We start from the raw sequence: 17,865 nt of genomic DNA on the forward strand, positions 1-17,865 counted from the left end.
CACTATTTAATGAATCCTCTGTTTCATTAGTTTCAAAACTAAATAATTTATTTAAAATTGTAAAACCGCAGATTAATATTTAATTAACGATTCGCTTCGAATAGCAAGACGAAATATAATAGTCATGTGTGCAAGCATGTTACGAAATTTCTATGCAAATGTCTAGAACCGGATGTACTCGTCAGGGCCCTTTGAAAAGTAGATGCAGCAGATCGTAAATCATTTCACAATTCTCGGAGCAACCACAAATCTTCCGACATGACGCAAATCCGCAATTAAATAAGAGAAATATAAATGTAAAACTTTTAATTAATGAGGCATACAGCGTATTGCGTCGGAGAGGTTTCTTTCCCGCGGTGAAGGAACGGAAAACATTTCACTCAACATCGAAACATAAAATGTTGTTCGGCCTCTATCTATCTCCATTTCCATCTCTTTACTTCATCCCATCTAATTGGCTCCTCTGTCTCTGTACTACAACATAATGAAGTCATCTCTAAATATTTTTTTCTATCTCTCTCCTCAAATTATTTACATACAAGTGTCTATCTCTTAGGTCAGATAATGCGTGTTTTTTCTTCTTTTTATTTATTTAAATGTAGATAATTGAAATAACAAACGTTGCATGCGTCTGTGATCGCATGATGTATTTAATTTCAATAGACATTTGCATCTCCAACAATCTTCTTAAACACAATTGCACCAATTAACGAAGGATCGCAGTTAGAATTACTTCATTCGAATCGTGATATTGGATCTAATTATAATCTTTGTTAAAACTGTAATTAAAAATTAACTCATATCTGTTTCGATAGAATCTTTATAAAAGTGTTCACGCATGTAATACCAGCTTCATGGAACATCATCTCGACGATCTTTATTACATAATAAGTAGCGTACATAAATGCGTTTTTTTTCTTCTGGTCTTGCATTAGATCAACGTTCAATATAGCAGCATATGCGTATCATTTCTCTATTAACGTGATTTAAAAGGCCATTAAATCAAGATATAAAACTAAAATAAGTTTTGCGTTATGCTTCATTTCTCAAGATAGATTTAAGTGCGTTACAGTGTAATAATTATGTTTTTCCATTGTCGCTGGATTGCTATAAACTAAGTCAGCTCGATAGTAAATGATATATAATAGAAATATTATTAAAAAAGTTAATGTTATATATCATTGGTCATATAATAACTCTTTCAATTGTGTTTGTTTATTGGTTTATATGGGTTTGTTCCGAGTAGTTACACACCTTTCGATAAGTTACGAGTTTGTACATTTTTAAGGTGTACTTCTTGATTTATTATAGTATTGTAAACTGAACCATGAACACAATTTCTCGTCGGAGAAAGGTGAAGCATTTGCACCGATTAATAACGTTGCGTAACTTTCAGAAATAAATATAATTCAATATAAATATCTGAAATATATAGGTCGGTAGCCCTATTGGCTGAAATTAGATTCAGTAAAGATTTGTACATAAATAATGTTATTGATTTTTTTTACGAACTTAGAAATATTATAAAATAATTATATCATAAACATAAATTGAAGAAGATCAAGGTTTATAAAACATTTTACAAACCGAAGATTTTGATAAATATACATTTTATCAATATATTTTACAAAAATATTTAAGTGTTAAAAAATAATGAAACTTTTATTTCATTATTCATGAAAAAATCAATGACAGAGTCAGTTATTGTCTTAATTCATTTCTTCTATCAATAAAGAATCAATAAGGAATGTATATTATAAATTTTCTTAATGATGAAACAGACTTGTATACAAATTGTAAACATGTTGCAACATCTTTCAATTTATTGATTTTTTTAGTAAACATTTCAAAAGAAGTAAAAATTTATAAAATAAAATCGTTAGTTTTATTTATGATATAAATAAATTTAATCACTCTTCAACCTTCATACATTTGACGCAAATAATTTGTATACTAATTAAATACTTTAAGTATATGTTGTTAAATACAAAATATAAAATCAGAACTTGTTTAGACTTCTGCTTTTTATCACATGAATTATATAATATTTTTAAATAACCGCTTTAATATTATGTGACCTAAATCATGCATTCTAGGTCGCATTCGCTATCTTCATATGAACAACAAGCTATAGCTTTTTAATCAATTTCTGAAGTATATATTTTTTTAAATAGTATTATAATTACTTATTTACTAAAACAAACAAACAATTGAAAATTTGTTCTCTTTACTATATTCAATTGAAATAGTTACATACACTTACATTTGAAAGATATTAATATATCTAATTGGGATCAAAAATGTCCATAATGAAAATATTAGAGGTTTTTTAACTCAGATGATTATGGGAGTTGACAATATATAAATCCATGTTATCATTGAAGGCAAAGAAAATAAAATTGAAGAAGCTCCTTACGAAAAATATTGCAATGAAAATTTTAGCAAACAAAGATTTAAAAAGTTGCTTAAATAAAATTAAAAATGTATATTTTCGTGAAAATTATCCAGATTTATCCAAGTATTCCTGTTAAATGCATTAACTCATTATAGACATTTTTTAATTAATAAAGAAAAAAATCACAATTAATTAACTTTTATTCTAATTTTAGAATTTTAATTTTACACCAAATGTATACAATATACAAATACATTAATATGTTTTTTTTCATTTTTTTTTATACAAATTATTAACATATGTAGTCTTGACATGAAACTCAAGATTGCGTAAAAAGTTGTATGGAAAATGTATTTCATTAGTGTCAAACAAAGTGTTTCAACACCCCATTTATCTATTAAAAATTAATGATATTTCTTTCAACGCTGATATCACAGATCGCTAAACATTTTTTTCTGATGATAAACGGAAACTTCAAGTGCCTTATGAACTTCTGAGAAGAATAAGCAACAAAAAATGGTTAGAGTATCAAATTACTTGCTCAATTTTTCTCCTCCATTTCAGATTCGTAGTATTCGTTATAAGTAACCTTAATAATACGTAGATTTCTTATCGACGGCGCGTTGCTGCGAGAAAATTTGCGTTAAATCAGTAGCAGCTGCGAGAAATTCATAACATTTCTCTCTGTACAAACTCAGTTCAATATGAGAAACTTCAATGGGATTTTATTTTAGCGAGTCGCAGACGACGAGGAAGAGAACGTGCAGAGAGAAGAGAGTCGAGAATTCCCTCATCGTTCCATTTGAAAGATGACAAACTGCTCATAACGGTTTATTACATGGAAATTCTTGGAGGAACAACACATTCAGGAGGAAAATAAATGGGACGAGTGCTAGCGAGGAATTCACGCGACGGGCGAATATCAAGATGTTTCCATTCTAATTTGTGTATTGGAAATCCATCGAAGATTGCTTTTGTCCTAGAGGATCGCAATTACTGCAATCGAGAACAGGATCTAATGATGCTGTCTTGTTCGCAAGAGTCGTGCATCTTATTACAATAATGGTGATTTAAAAAAAAAACGTGCTTCGCAATAAAAAAAAAAGTACATGACTTCAAGTCATTAAAGCTTTGGTAAAACTCTCAATATGTGACTCCAAAATTAATCGCAACGATGAATAATTAATATTGTAGTTATTATTCTCTTTAGTAGACAGGCACCAGAGATGTGTTGTTTAATTCATATAAAGAATTCCTTCCTCCATAATTCATCAAACCGTTTTGGAAATTGTTAATGTCTCGGTGTAAATCGTTTGTTGAAACCATAATAATTCACTATTTCCCACGTTATTGATTAAACTTACCTTAAAAATAATCCAAAGAGAACTTATCTATCTTACTCACATTTTCAATGAGAAATTTGTGTTCATAACATCTCTTATATATAAAAATATAGAAGCATTCCAATTATACTAATAATAATGGTTATAACGTAATATATGATTATAGAAATTAAAATTTCTAAGATGTTTCAATATTAAATGTTTATATTATATATTATGGGTTAGGTCACAAGCATTTAAATTATTTAAGTGAGCGTGTATTGCGAGAGGAAGATAAAGAGAGACTGTGAGATTTTCTTGTTACCTAATGTTAATGTTTCGGGGTCGAAGTGCTGCTGTAAAATTGAATAATTAAGAGTTTCCAATAGCGGAATGCCAAACAGAAGTCGAGGCGCTATTTTGGGCGTGTGCTATTTCAGATTACAGCCCTGCCTTAATAATTTAAGCAGGAAAAGCAAGCAATTTATATTTTTTTCTGTGTGTATGTTTATATTTTTACGCTAATGCATTAATCTTTTGGGCTTTGTACAAAACGAATTACTTTGATATTAAATCGAATTCGGCTTTGAGATCAGTAATGATTAAGACATTGAATGGCGTCTGGGCCGCGCACTAAATCTTTCTATAATTAGTTTATGTGCGTTTCAGTAAATCTTACGTAAAACTTAATGCGCGTTCATTTAGTTTAATTATCGTTAAAATAAGCAAATTAACACTTCGAGGACTTAGAATGCATTAATTTTTTCTACAATTTCATAATAACTTCCTGCATTTATCCATACATATGATGTGTTATTTACATAACTTTATCATTCTCGAAATAAACAGTAATATAACAAAAACTGGTGTACCAAAATAACAATACACATTGTAGTGTCCGGTAAGTGGAAACTCGAGTTACGTAAAATAAAGTAAAACTTAATGTACTATTGTTATTGAAAATTCGATCGTGAACATTGCCTAAATAGTATAGAAAATTCAAAGAAAAATAATTATAAAGCAATCGAGAGACACATTAACTTTTAACTGTTTCAATTATAAATATACTGAAGAATATATTAAAAAGAAGTGAATATTTATATGACAATTAAATTACAGCGGATCCTCGCATAACAAACATTTCGCTTAACGAGTAAAAATTGTAAAAAAAGACTCTAAAATGGAACAAATTGTCGTATATTACATTAGTTTATATGGGGAAAATTGTTTCACTATACAAGTAAAAATCCGGAACGAATTATGCTCGTTAAGCGAGGTTCCACTGTATTACCTACTCGTTATTTTTTTTAATGATAACAATTATTGCATTAACTAATAATTTAAATTATAGTATAGTTTCTATTATTAATTTTAATTTGTAATTTCTTATAATAAGAATAATTGAAAAAAAAAAAACATTAACATTATTTTTGTTGAAAAAAAATAATGCAAGTGCAAGTAATTTATTATATAATATGTTTACCATATGCGAATATTTCATCTACCAGTTTTTCTTGTATTTGAAATTTAAATTCTATAAAACTACTCTTTGGTATGAATATAAAATATTTAAGTAATCTTATACCTTGTAGACTAAACCATAATGTAAATTTTGTCAATACTTTATCGTCGACTTAAATTCAAATATTCTTATATTCAAAATAAAATATCAAATGTATACGCATTTTATTTATTCAAATTCACTCGGTCGGCTTTCGTTCAAAGCAAAACCATTAACAATTTCAAACTTTAGTAACGTAAACAAATAAAATGGATAACTAAAACACATTCAAATCAAAAGGTAAATTAAAATAAAAAAATTATTTATTTAATTTAAAAATAGTATATTACGTTAAACAAAAGAACAATTAAATGAATTGTATAGTTCATTATAATTTCCAAAAATATTAAATTATTTAACATTTATTTTTACACTTAGCAAATTATTATATATTGTAAGAACATTAACACCATTATATAATAAAGTTATATGTTAAATAATGGACTTATAAAGTCCAGATTTAATCGATTGATAACATCAAGTTTAAGAAGTTCTGTATTTGCAAATATCGAAACTAATAATTATTTAATTCAGGTCAAATAAAAAAAAGAAATATTCAGAATGAAAACATCCAACATGAAGGAAGTTAACGAAAAAAAAATTAGATGGTAATAGGATAGCTTTAAATACTACATAAATGTTTTAGATATAAATCTACTTAACAACAGTTTAACATAAGGAACGATATTTGAAACCATTGGAACCACATTTACGAGTTGATTAACAACTTTGTATATTAGAATTATATAACTAAAGGAATTGTTATTAAATGCAACTATAAAATTTATAAGTTATATTGAAAATATTGGTAATTGCAGATTATAAATAATACTGTTTTAGGACTATATATTGTATTGTTATTTACGTCTTATATAAATGATTAAAATTAAATTGCAATTGATCAGCATCATTTTGTCGTCGAAAACAATGATGATTTCCGTTTTGGCTATTTTCTATTGGCATGAATCATTGCCTGTACATTCGTGATTCCCTGTGAGACGTTAGCGAGCGGTTTATTGTTTGTTGCAGAAGCAGGAAATTAATTGACCGAGCGGTGTCCTAATGATTAATGAAATTGACCATTAATCTAAATATAAATTTCAGCATTTCCAGGCGCTCCGACCAGAAATAAGTCCACGGAGAATAATTGACACTAATTAATCGATTTGCGTTGCATTAACTTATCTGCCATCGATTTATGCGTGTGCGTGTGCTCGTGTAAATGCTCCATTCAAGTAGAGAAACACGCTGTGGAAAGAGCATTTACGAAACTGGAAACCGTCACATATTGGATCCCAATAAAATCGCGTTAAGTAATTCAACCAAGGTTACTAATACTATGAAACGCCGCCGCTTATAATTACAGTTAATTAGACATGCAGTGGTAACGGACGGAGTTTACTTATTTTTAAGTCCAGGCTGTTGCAATGATTACAGGCAATTCATTTATATGTGGATTCAAGTTTTTTATTACAAAAAAAATTGATGAGTTATTTTGCGGCAAATAATTATCTGCGTTACAGTTTGGAGATTGTACAAGGGCATTAATTACTCTGACACTGGTCTAACGTCCATACGAATGTTATCACAGTGATAAATATTGAAGAGTTGATTTGTTCGTTTTAACTGGCTGCAAGTAATCATGCATCGAGAGTTTTCCCAATAAATTGTTCTCGCACAATGTGATTAATAGCCTTAATCAATTATTGTACGGGTATTAAAGATAGCCGGAATTCATTTAAATAATTAAAGCTCTTAATCGAGTTAGGTCTGAACGTGGAAAAACACGAGTTAATTTATTGATGAGGCAGCGGGATTTAAAGCTACAAAAATGTTATTAATCGCATTAAAGGTGTGTAATTAACTACGGTGAAAGAGTTTCAATAAAACCGCAGCGAGATGCCTGTTATTACCACGGCCAATAATTAGCACTTATTTTTTTTATGGATGCGGCTTTACTTACAGAAATGTAGCTGCCAAAGGTACTTTGGGTACCTCGACGAGGTCTGCTTGCATGCATCGAATGGTTCTTCGGAAGCAGACGCATTTGTGTGGACACGGCATGTGGGAATAGTTGCGCCTTTGGGCCAAAACCACCCCAATTACTAAAACAAGGACTGCCAGCAGCTTCCACATTTTGTTGTTGTTGTTTTTTTGTTCTATAATATTGTATGATTGTTGCTCAGTTCGATTTTAAATCATAATGCGGTGTGGAGAAACTCGATTCTCGCGCTCTCGTACAACTCCGCGATACTCTGAACCCACGGGCGTCCCCACATAGACTGTTTCGGTTCGTGCGATGCCAAAGCACAAGCACGAGCATGCTGTTGGAGGATAGAGGAATAGGGCAAGAGACCAAAGACGTTCAGCAATCAGCACTCTTTAAGTTCGAACCTTTTTTTTTTTTATTATTATTTGGTTCGTCGTCTCCTCGTTCCGCCGCATAATCCACAAGATCAAGTACGAATCATTTTATTCGATTCTTGCTTTGATAAAGAACACACTCTCTCGTATTAAGAAATCTCGATCTCGATATACTGCAATACCTTCTTCGAGCGGATGTACAATCATTACTATTTTTAAACATGCACTTATTTAAATTAACTAACTGGAACTTTCAATTAAAGAAATAAATTGAAAAATTTAAATACTTGTATACGATAATTTTATGCTACAACCATTTTTACTTTTCTCTCTTAAATCAATACATATTTTAAATTGCATCTTAACAAAAGCTTCCCATTATTTTGATAAATTCAAAGTCTAATTTACAAAAATCATGATAAATTAAATTATAATTATTCTATAGTCAGATCAGATCTAAGTTGTTCATATTTTTAAACAAATGAATACTATACACTTACTACATGTTAGACGTTTATCTACCCATTAATAATTAATATAAATTATTAACATGTAAAATAATAACACTTGTCGTTTTATTAATATTTAGCTATACAGTGGAACCTCGCTTAACGAGCACCTCGCATAACGAGCATATCGCTTAACGATCAAAATGAATTGTAAGAAAAATGACTCGCTTAACGAGCTATACGAGAGTATTTTTGAATATGTTTCACTATACGAGAAAAAAATCCGGAAAATCCTCGTTATGTGTTTACTTCTAAACATTTTATTAATATTTCAGTAAGTATCGATACTACTACATCCTTGTATCAATAGTGAGATTTAATTGATGCAAGGTGCAAATAGTAATTTCCATAGGTCAAATCAGAACAAAAGAACAATGGTAATAGTCAATTAATATATATGTAGGACACATACTTTCCTCCATAAAGTAAACCAACAATGATGCATAGTTATCTACGAAAGAAACTAATGAACACGAATTAAATATAAGAAACATTCTGATTCATTATTTAGTTTTCAAATTATATTTCTCTTAGAAATATTACTATAAATATATAATCTAATTTTATATAATATTATTATTTATTTAGTGAAATAACAAAGTTTTATACAAACACATTAAACTTAGCTTATTTTTGCTTCATATTATACTATTTGATTGACATATTTTTAACCCAAAATAGAAGTACTGTTATTTTTTATGTCTATCAACATATATTGAAATACAGCAATGACATTTTCAAAACAAACTAAATTATAATTGAACAAAATAAAGAAACATTCTAAAAAAAGTAGTACATCAAATGATTATACAAAAATGATTGTTATTGTATTTCTTATATTCAATAAAATCCCTTTTGTGGTGTTTATTTTTATGTGGTTTTAAATTCTTCGATCAGTTAGATTTAAAACATTGCTGGATATTTATCAATTTTTTTTTTTAATTTTTAATTTTTAATGAATCTAACTATTATACTCGAATGTAAAGTATTCTGATCTGATCAAAGTTCCATGCATTATAAATATTAGTAAATTATAATAAATTTATAATTAACAAATAAGAAACATATTAAGATGAATCGCTCGAGCGTATCCCAGTTTATAATTAGAACACATTTTAGTGTTTTGTTTTCAAATACTTCATTAAAAAGTCATAAATAAAGAATGATATAAAGTAGCAGTATAAACAAACAGAAATACCATAAGGCACGTCTAGACAAGAAACAACAAAAGACAGAAGTGACTACCACTCTGCACTTAAAGAGTAAACAATTACAAATAAATGTATATCTCCCACATATCGTATGATTCACTCATATTACAATATCAGAAGCCTTACTTAAAACACGTTTTTATGGTAGTCACTATTAAGTGGAAAAACTCTGCTCTACAACGACTCAATACTGAATAGTTTAAACGTAAGTAGAGAAAGAATATATTATTAACATCTATCTGATACAACAGTACCTTGAATTTTGAATAACTTGATTTGTAAGTATTTTGCAAGACGGGTATTTTCTATACACATGCTCGCTTTGATATACGAGTATTTTGGATTAGAAACAAGTTTTTGGAACGAACGATTATGTTCGCAAACCAAGGTTCCACTGTATTATAAATCTGAGTATATATCAACAATATAATTACAATGAAACCTCGCTTAACGAGCACAATTTGTTCCAAAATTTCCGGATTTTTACTCGTATAGTGAAACAATTTTCCCTATATAAACTAATGTAATCTACGATAATGCGTTCCATTTTGGAGTAATTTTTCTTACAATTTATTTTGCTCGTTAACCAAAATGTTCGTTATGCGAGGTACTCATTAAGCGAGGTTCCACCGTACATATTTTTCTAAATAACATGTGTATCATTAAATTTAATATATTAATAGGAAAAATGTAATAATTACAAATGTTCAAATCGCGATTTCTGTGATTTGAACATTTGTATTTGTGATTACATAAATTAAAAATTATGAACCAAAAAGATATCCATAGCAAAAGTTTTATTCTATTATTTACTTTAACAATTTAATGAGTGTAAATATTATATGAAGTTTATATGAGTTGCTTCTCGTAATCCCATAATAATTTACTTTATTTGAAATAATCATACAGTAATGTTCATTAGCCAACACTTACATCTTTGTTCAAGATAAACACAACATATTAAAATATATATTTACATACTTAATTGATATTTACATTAAATTTTACTATTTCTGCAGTCTTATGTGTATTTTCTAGAATCTGATATTGACTTATTACTATTTGTCTTCATTTTCCTAACCGTATATTACGTGTATTTTACTTTACAACCATTTTTCCATATTAATAATGTTTTTTCTCAAAGCAATAAAAATTATTTTCTATTTCTTTCAATTTCCAAAAGTTTAGGGACTAAAGGATTATTGCATCTCAATTATACTTACCTTGTTGATGTCTTTCAACCCCAGAATTTACTTATATCAAAATAAAGCATGTAAAGAAAAATAATAATCAATGAGTAACATTCGAAGAAATAATTCTTATGAACCTGGAAGAGAAACTTAATTAAATTTATGTAAAAAGCAGATAAGATAAATTTTAATAATATCAAAATACTTACGACGCAAATGTAAATATCCAAGTTATTCAAATTCCAAGCAACACACTATGATTCGGTTCCTCCAATATCCCGGACAAATCGAAGACTATAAAATAAATTGCACAAAATAGGCTTACTGTTGAAAAAAAAAACAATACTTTATGTATAAAAAAAATGAACTTATAATTGTTTTGAAATTTTCAAACAGAACTATAGTGAAACTGGATCGATCGAAGCCGCATTATACGAAGTATCTCTCTAATTATATTCTTCTTCTTATTTTTTCACGTGTTTCTAATGAAAGTGTTTTGTGTTATAAACAATTTTCAGAAACAAAACAACAAATTGGAAATTTCTACTTTATAGCATTCAACTATATAAAATATACATATGCAGCAATCCCACCTTAAATTGCTTTGCTATTAAAAGCAATTGCATTTATGAAAGCCCATTAGATGTTGCATTGCATTCACAATAAATTAACATATAGTTGATAATTAAATAAAAGTAATTTCTTTAAATTAGATAATAATGATGTGTAGATTATCGCTTTATATTTATGTTAAGATTAAGGCTAATAATTGAAGGGAACTGTTAATATTTATGCGTATGTCAAAAGTTTTCTCATTTGATATAAACCAACATAAAATTACATTCGACTATAATTATATGAAAAGGAAATCAAATATTAAGTGAGTAAATAAATAATAATTTACTATTGCTGCAAAATTACGTTCATGTGTGTTTTTCCAATAATGCACATTCTATTTTAATCTTTCTAGCTTTTGCGTTTATCGAGAAAATTAGCTAATTTAAACTGATTTCGATGTGTACAAGCAAAAGCATAGCGACGGTAATTATCGAGCAATTCCGTTTTCTACAACTTTCAAAATATTTGGAAACGTTCCCGCTTCTCGCTGTTCGAATAAAAGTGGACCAAAGGTGATACGCCATTAATTATCGGTTTAACCACTTCTATAGAGTAACTTTTATACTTCAAGGTTTTGAAAACACGCTCAATGTTTCGTTTGCAATCATTTGTCAATACATTAAAACACGCTTTAATATAATTATCCAGATCAAATTGTTAAGATACAATTTAACAATCAAACATTCGACACACTCAATTAATTAAATTAACTTGATAAACGGAGTGTTAACAGCAATATAAATATGTTTATTTCATCTATTTGTGTCTACATTAAGAAATGGAATCAGTACGGATTTAGAATCAATAAAAATAAATTGATCGATTAAATTTCTATATACACATTAATTTATAGCATACAATCATTTGATTAGGATACATAAAATAGATTACAACACAATTTATTTATTTTCTTTGTTAATATTTCTAAGAAACATCGTATTAACCAGATTAACCAGTAAATAAAAGTAATATTTAAAAAAATTTAGTTATAAATATGGAATGATTTTTTTAATATCGTAATTAAAATTATTTCAGCCTATATTGAACATACTAAAGAATATTGTAGTTATATAAAATCAATGAAATATAAATAGTTTTATAATACTTGAATATACGTTTCTTTGGTTATAAAAGCACAAAAAATAACTATCAATTATTTTCTGTAAACATATTTTCTTATTATAACAATATTTATTAAATAAAGTCTATTTTTCAGTACGCAAAATAATAAATAATATTCTAATTATAAATAAATAATTTAGTGGAACTATTAAAATAGCTGTATTTTATACTTAAACATATTATTATGGGAATGCTACGAGTGCATGTAAATGACTTGGCAAACTTAATTAATTCGAGTTATGTACGGAATATTCACATATGCATTAAATAGTTAGACTAGTTCCACTAAAATTTCCTTATTGCAAGCGATATTACTACACATTTTCGCTGCACAGGGGAAATTAGATCTGCATCCCACTATCTAAGTGTTAACTGTTCCGGGCGATCTAGGAGGAGGATACTAAAAAATATGTACAACATTTCCTAACGTACAGAAGAAAAGTAAATATGCAGTGGTACCTCGGTATACGTCCTTAATCCGTTACAAACTTATACCAAACAGAACGTGCACCAAACGATTTTTTCACAATTATATTGTTATTTGCATATATTTTAAACCGGTAGCAATTGAAATCCCGACTGTATCGAAATCTCGATTAAATCAAAATCCCAACTGTATCGAAATCTCGATTATATCAAAATCCCGACTGTATCGATTTTGATATACTGCACTAGGACCTGGATGAGGAACATCAGCTTTGATGTTTATTAACCTCAATTGTAAGTAAATGAAAAAATAAATCCATCAAAATCTTGAATAATAATCATTTCTTCGTGCTGTTATTTCTTTCAATATTTTTTGTTTCAACGCTTAATAATTAATATAAATAAAACTCTACTACATCGAACGAAATATTGAGCGACCACTGACTTAAAAGAGAAAAATTGTAGAAAAAAGATCACAAGTCTTACGCAACTAATATTAAATCAAACTCAAATAAAAGTGATTAAAAAAGATATTACGAAGTGCATGTGTTGAACTGGTCATTAGTTGAGCTTTATTTCTTTTGTATTTTCAATATTATAATTTAAACCAAAATTTGATAGTTGACTCGATTTTAAATTTTAACTTTAACGAATTGCTTTTTTTTTCGATTTTAATTTTAACCGGAACTGAACCGGGACCGAATCGAAATTTTTAAACGAACCGAAACCGAATCTGGAACGATAAACATATAACAATGTAACCGTAAACCAGAACAAAAATTAATTTCGGTTCTACTCTCTGCTACCAATAGATTTATCAGTATATTAGGAATATGGGCTTATTATTTTTTGTATTAATCGTAAATCATTGATTTAATTTAAGTATTTTTGACTTAAATTCCTTCTGTAGTATGTTTTTTCCAATTTATTCTTCATTTAAAGTTATTTAACTACCATCAAAATTGTTGGTATAGAAGCCATATCTCATTATAATCGTGATATGCAACGCTTTTGTATCGTTTTCAATCCATCTATTTAGCTAATCATGGATCAAGGTTTTCTTACAAATCTGACGATGCTCATGCTAGGATTGCATTGGACGAAAGAATTGCAGTGTCATCGTTGCTATTATTGTCTTCTCTATAGAAGGCAAGTATACAGTAAGCAATAGGTACAAACTGCATCCTTCACAAAATCCGAGTATTTAAATATTAAAATTTCTGTTACTACATAATATAAGTAATCACAGTTTAACTGTATATTTAACACCATCAAACCCATGTTCCTAAACCCAGACCCAAACCTCTCCCAACCAAACCCTGCCAACTAACTTAATGTCTATGTTACGTATCACACACCACTGTTCATATTTTTTTTTCTTTAGCTAACTTATAAGCACATTCCACAATAACTAAGTTTTTTTTATTCTATCTTATAAATATCATGTATATATTTTATATTTTCTGGCTAAATGAGCGACAAGCTAATATATACGCCACCCCTTAACAATTACCATTCTCTGTATTGCATATTTACACAAATAAGTCTTTTAAATCGTAAAAATCGTAATCAACTGTATATAATATTTGCATATTAATTGATGAAAATCTTAAATATTTATAAGAAAAAGTGAAAGAATAAGTTTCTCATATTTCCTAAAGATTACTAAATGTTGTGTAAGATGATCGCAGTAGCGCAATTTCAATAATTACAGTCATTTGGTTAGCTTAAAAGGTAAGATATTGATTATTATTATAACACCTTATTTGTAGCAACCAAATTAGGATATACACATTCAATTTCGCTTTATTAACAAGCATTAATCCATTTCTTTGCATACGCGTGTAATTAAATCGATTGGTATTTTATCTGAAGAAATATTTGCTCGTTACAGCCGTGACATTTTTCAATTGGAATATCGCAACCGTCTGGATACACGTATTTCTAATTTCCCGCAACAATAAACACCGTTCAGATACGATCTAAAAGCTACAATCATTGTGCATACACACTTACACCTCTGCGTGTGTGTTTACGTTTATGCGAGTTTCTCGAGATATTCAAAATAAATGAAACTCGAACCAGGAAGGTCATTCGGGCCCGGTTTATTTATAGTCGGTATTAATAAACGCGCGGTGTTCAAAAATTTGCTTCTTCTTCTTCCATTTCATTTGCGAATCTATAATTTATTTAAAGTGCTGCCGCTTTTTGCAAGTCAATTTTAAATTTATAATGCGCAACTCTGTTTGTTTTTTTCTTCCTGGTTGCTCTTCGGGCGCTTTCCGCGGCCGAAACCTCTTTAGCACACAAAGCAACACGGCTCAAACACTTACCACCCAAGTGGTGTCACTGTATATCATTCAGGACGTCGCCTCGTGAAATTTAAGAGCTATTATCGCCCCGAAAATATACGTGTTGCTGCTATAAATAAGAAACAAATTTATTTGCCATTACAAATTGCATATGTTAAAATACTCCTCGTGGTCATATTCCATAATGCATGGGTGTCTGCGATTTGCATTTGATACTCCTTTTTGCCGCACTGACGATATACCTAATTATAACATCTAAGTGAACAAACACAATCGTATTTGAAAATAAAATAAATGCATAATTAATAAGCACAAAAAATATAATTTATCGTCCATTTCACATCTTACAAAAAAAACTGTCTATAATTGCAAAAATGTTAATATATCTAATAGATAAAAATTATAATCTACTCATTAGAGTAGCAATAGAGTGCTAAACATCTAAATTAATTTACATTTGTTATAAATAAAATCATATATTTTTTTCATACATTATTACTACCATGCTAATATTATACAAAAAGAAACTACATTTGTATATAGACTTACTGAATGCGTTACAAATAGAATTATAATTATGTTTTCAACTGAAACAGTGAATCGAGTGGTGCATCAACTTGGTATGTAGTGGAACACACACTTGCTTATTCGGTAACTCGATCTTCAACAAGAAATTGAAATGTTATACGCGCTTCCTATTTTTGTGAGGATTACGCAACATCTTCCAGACATAACATTTTGAGCTGCCTAATTTTAGTAACATATTTATTTGGATTATACAAATTAGACAATTAATAACTCGCCTTCCACATTTTTTTTATGTGTGTTTGTCTAACGTCGGTTTATTTAACATCGAGAAGGTGAAGTCAACGGCGAGTAAATAAATAGCATTGTGTACTCTGCAATTTGTCTTGTCATACGTCAATGATAATAAATGGCTTCGAGGATTCGCACAATCATTGAATAAATCGTGATTCGGTCAAATAATTAAACTGCTTTCGTCGTTTTTTCTTGCCATTCTTCGATGCTCTCCATCCCCCGTCCATTCAATTGAGAATGCTTGCGAAATTTATTTCTCATTGAAACTGTTGTATTATTAAGCGGGCAAATATATTGCTGTTAATTATTTATTTAATGAAAACGCATTCCTACACTTGGCATTTTCTTTAATGGTTTTACTTGCATAGAAATATTTAAGAAAATTTCTTACTATACGTGTCCATTTCGAACACAATTAATTAGAATGATATGTAACCATTTGTTACTTCAATAAACGTATAAGCGTTGGAACAAATATCTATAATTTGTATATCAACAACTGAATATAATATTTCGTTCCAACGTACACTTTGTCACGTGCAAGAACAGAAGTCAAATCTCATAATAATCATGTAATTGAGAGCTTACTATATATGTTATGGATAAAACTTTATAAACTATCTTTACTTTGAATCTTCATTAGACTAATTAACAATTTTAAAGAAAGACAAGTTTGTGTAATGACATGAAAGGTTAATAAAATAATAAATAATATATTTTTCTTATCATCATATAAACTACATATATAGAAAGACAGTTATGAATTGCAAATATAATATATTTCTCTACATATATGGACATACACGTGTTTAACTATAATTAATTTTCAATAGCTTGATTGACTTTTATCGCTCACCTAGAACATTATTTGTAAATAAAAATGAAAAGTAATTACATACAATATGTTTCTTTTATCTTATATTTATCTCAACTAAGCCAATATATTTAAAAAAAAATGCAATTACTTGATTTGATCATAGTGTTTTTATTATATATATAATATTTATAATATGATATTAATCTCTCTACTTTCCAAAAGTTATACAATACAATTTCCATGAAGCTATTGTTAGTATAATATGAGAAATGGTATATTAAACTGTGTAAAATTGTGTATAAACATTCAAGTAAACCGTCGTAATAAAATAGCTTTTTTTTTTTCAAAGAAATATAAAGATGACAGATTTATAGAGTAGCAATTTACTTAAATTATTCATCTTGAATAATTATATATTAACATATTGAACAATTGAATACCAAGAAAGTATTAACATATTATATTTCTAAATGTTTCAATTTTAATTCGGTAATCTCGAATGACTTCTGATTTACTACTCAATACATGTTCAATGACATGCTTAAAGAATAAATTAGTAATATTGTCATTTAAAAGAGAGTTGAGATCAATTATGCATGTCTATAGAAACACTGATTATTTGTTTATTATAATCAATTGCATGAATCGATTCTATCGACAAATTATGATTGAATTTAAATTGTCAATAAAAATACATAAAGCGATTTTCTCAAATTTAATTACCCTTAAAAGTAGTATAAGAACTATAAATAGCATTACCTCGCATATTGCCGCTTCGATCAGTCCAGATTCACTATACAGTAAGGGTAGATATAACATTGGGTTTATTTCTGCTCAATGGTCGATAGGAAATAAGAATCATACTTTCTACACGACAGACTTGTTTTCAATTTTATGACATACAGACCAGTCAACAAGATTATTTTAAAATTGTTATAGTATCAAAAAACTCTTCAAAAGGTTGACGGACAAAAAAGTTTGGTGATCTGTGCTATTCAGTCAAGTCTCTTTTCTTGGTTTATTTCTATTTTAAATAGTTCCTAGATTAGTCCGAATTCAAACAGTCCAGGATATGGGTGGAACACTCTGCAAGGTGTTGCTAGTTTACGCATATCTAATGAATTATTATAAATTACGGAATTATAAAACCAATATTTTTGTAAATTAATTTTCTGGTAATTTCATTACTATACTCGTAA

The 17,865-nt window shown here is 28.5% G+C and overlaps 1 protein-coding gene across 1 annotated transcript in view; it reads right to left on the reverse strand.

Annotated features, from left to right (window-relative positions):
• The window catches only part of LOC108563012 (peroxidasin), a 29,360-nt gene extending 21,783 nt beyond the window's left edge, over nucleotides 1–7,577 (reverse strand). The window contains exon 1 of the mRNA XM_017921551.1: nucleotides 7,242–7,577. Within this exon, the coding sequence (XP_017777040.1) occupies nucleotides 7,242–7,414 (173 nt within the window). The 5' untranslated portion in view covers nucleotides 7,415–7,577. The remainder of the gene's footprint in view (nucleotides 1–7,241) is intronic.
• Nucleotides 7,578–17,865: the final 10,288 nt, after the last annotated feature.

The sequence above is a fragment of the Nicrophorus vespilloides genome, unplaced genomic scaffold, assembly GCF_001412225.1.
Source record: "Nicrophorus vespilloides isolate i.1.1-1 unplaced genomic scaffold, Nicve_v1.0, whole genome shotgun sequence".
NCBI classification, from domain to species: Eukaryota; Metazoa; Arthropoda; class Insecta; order Coleoptera; family Silphidae; genus Nicrophorus; species Nicrophorus vespilloides.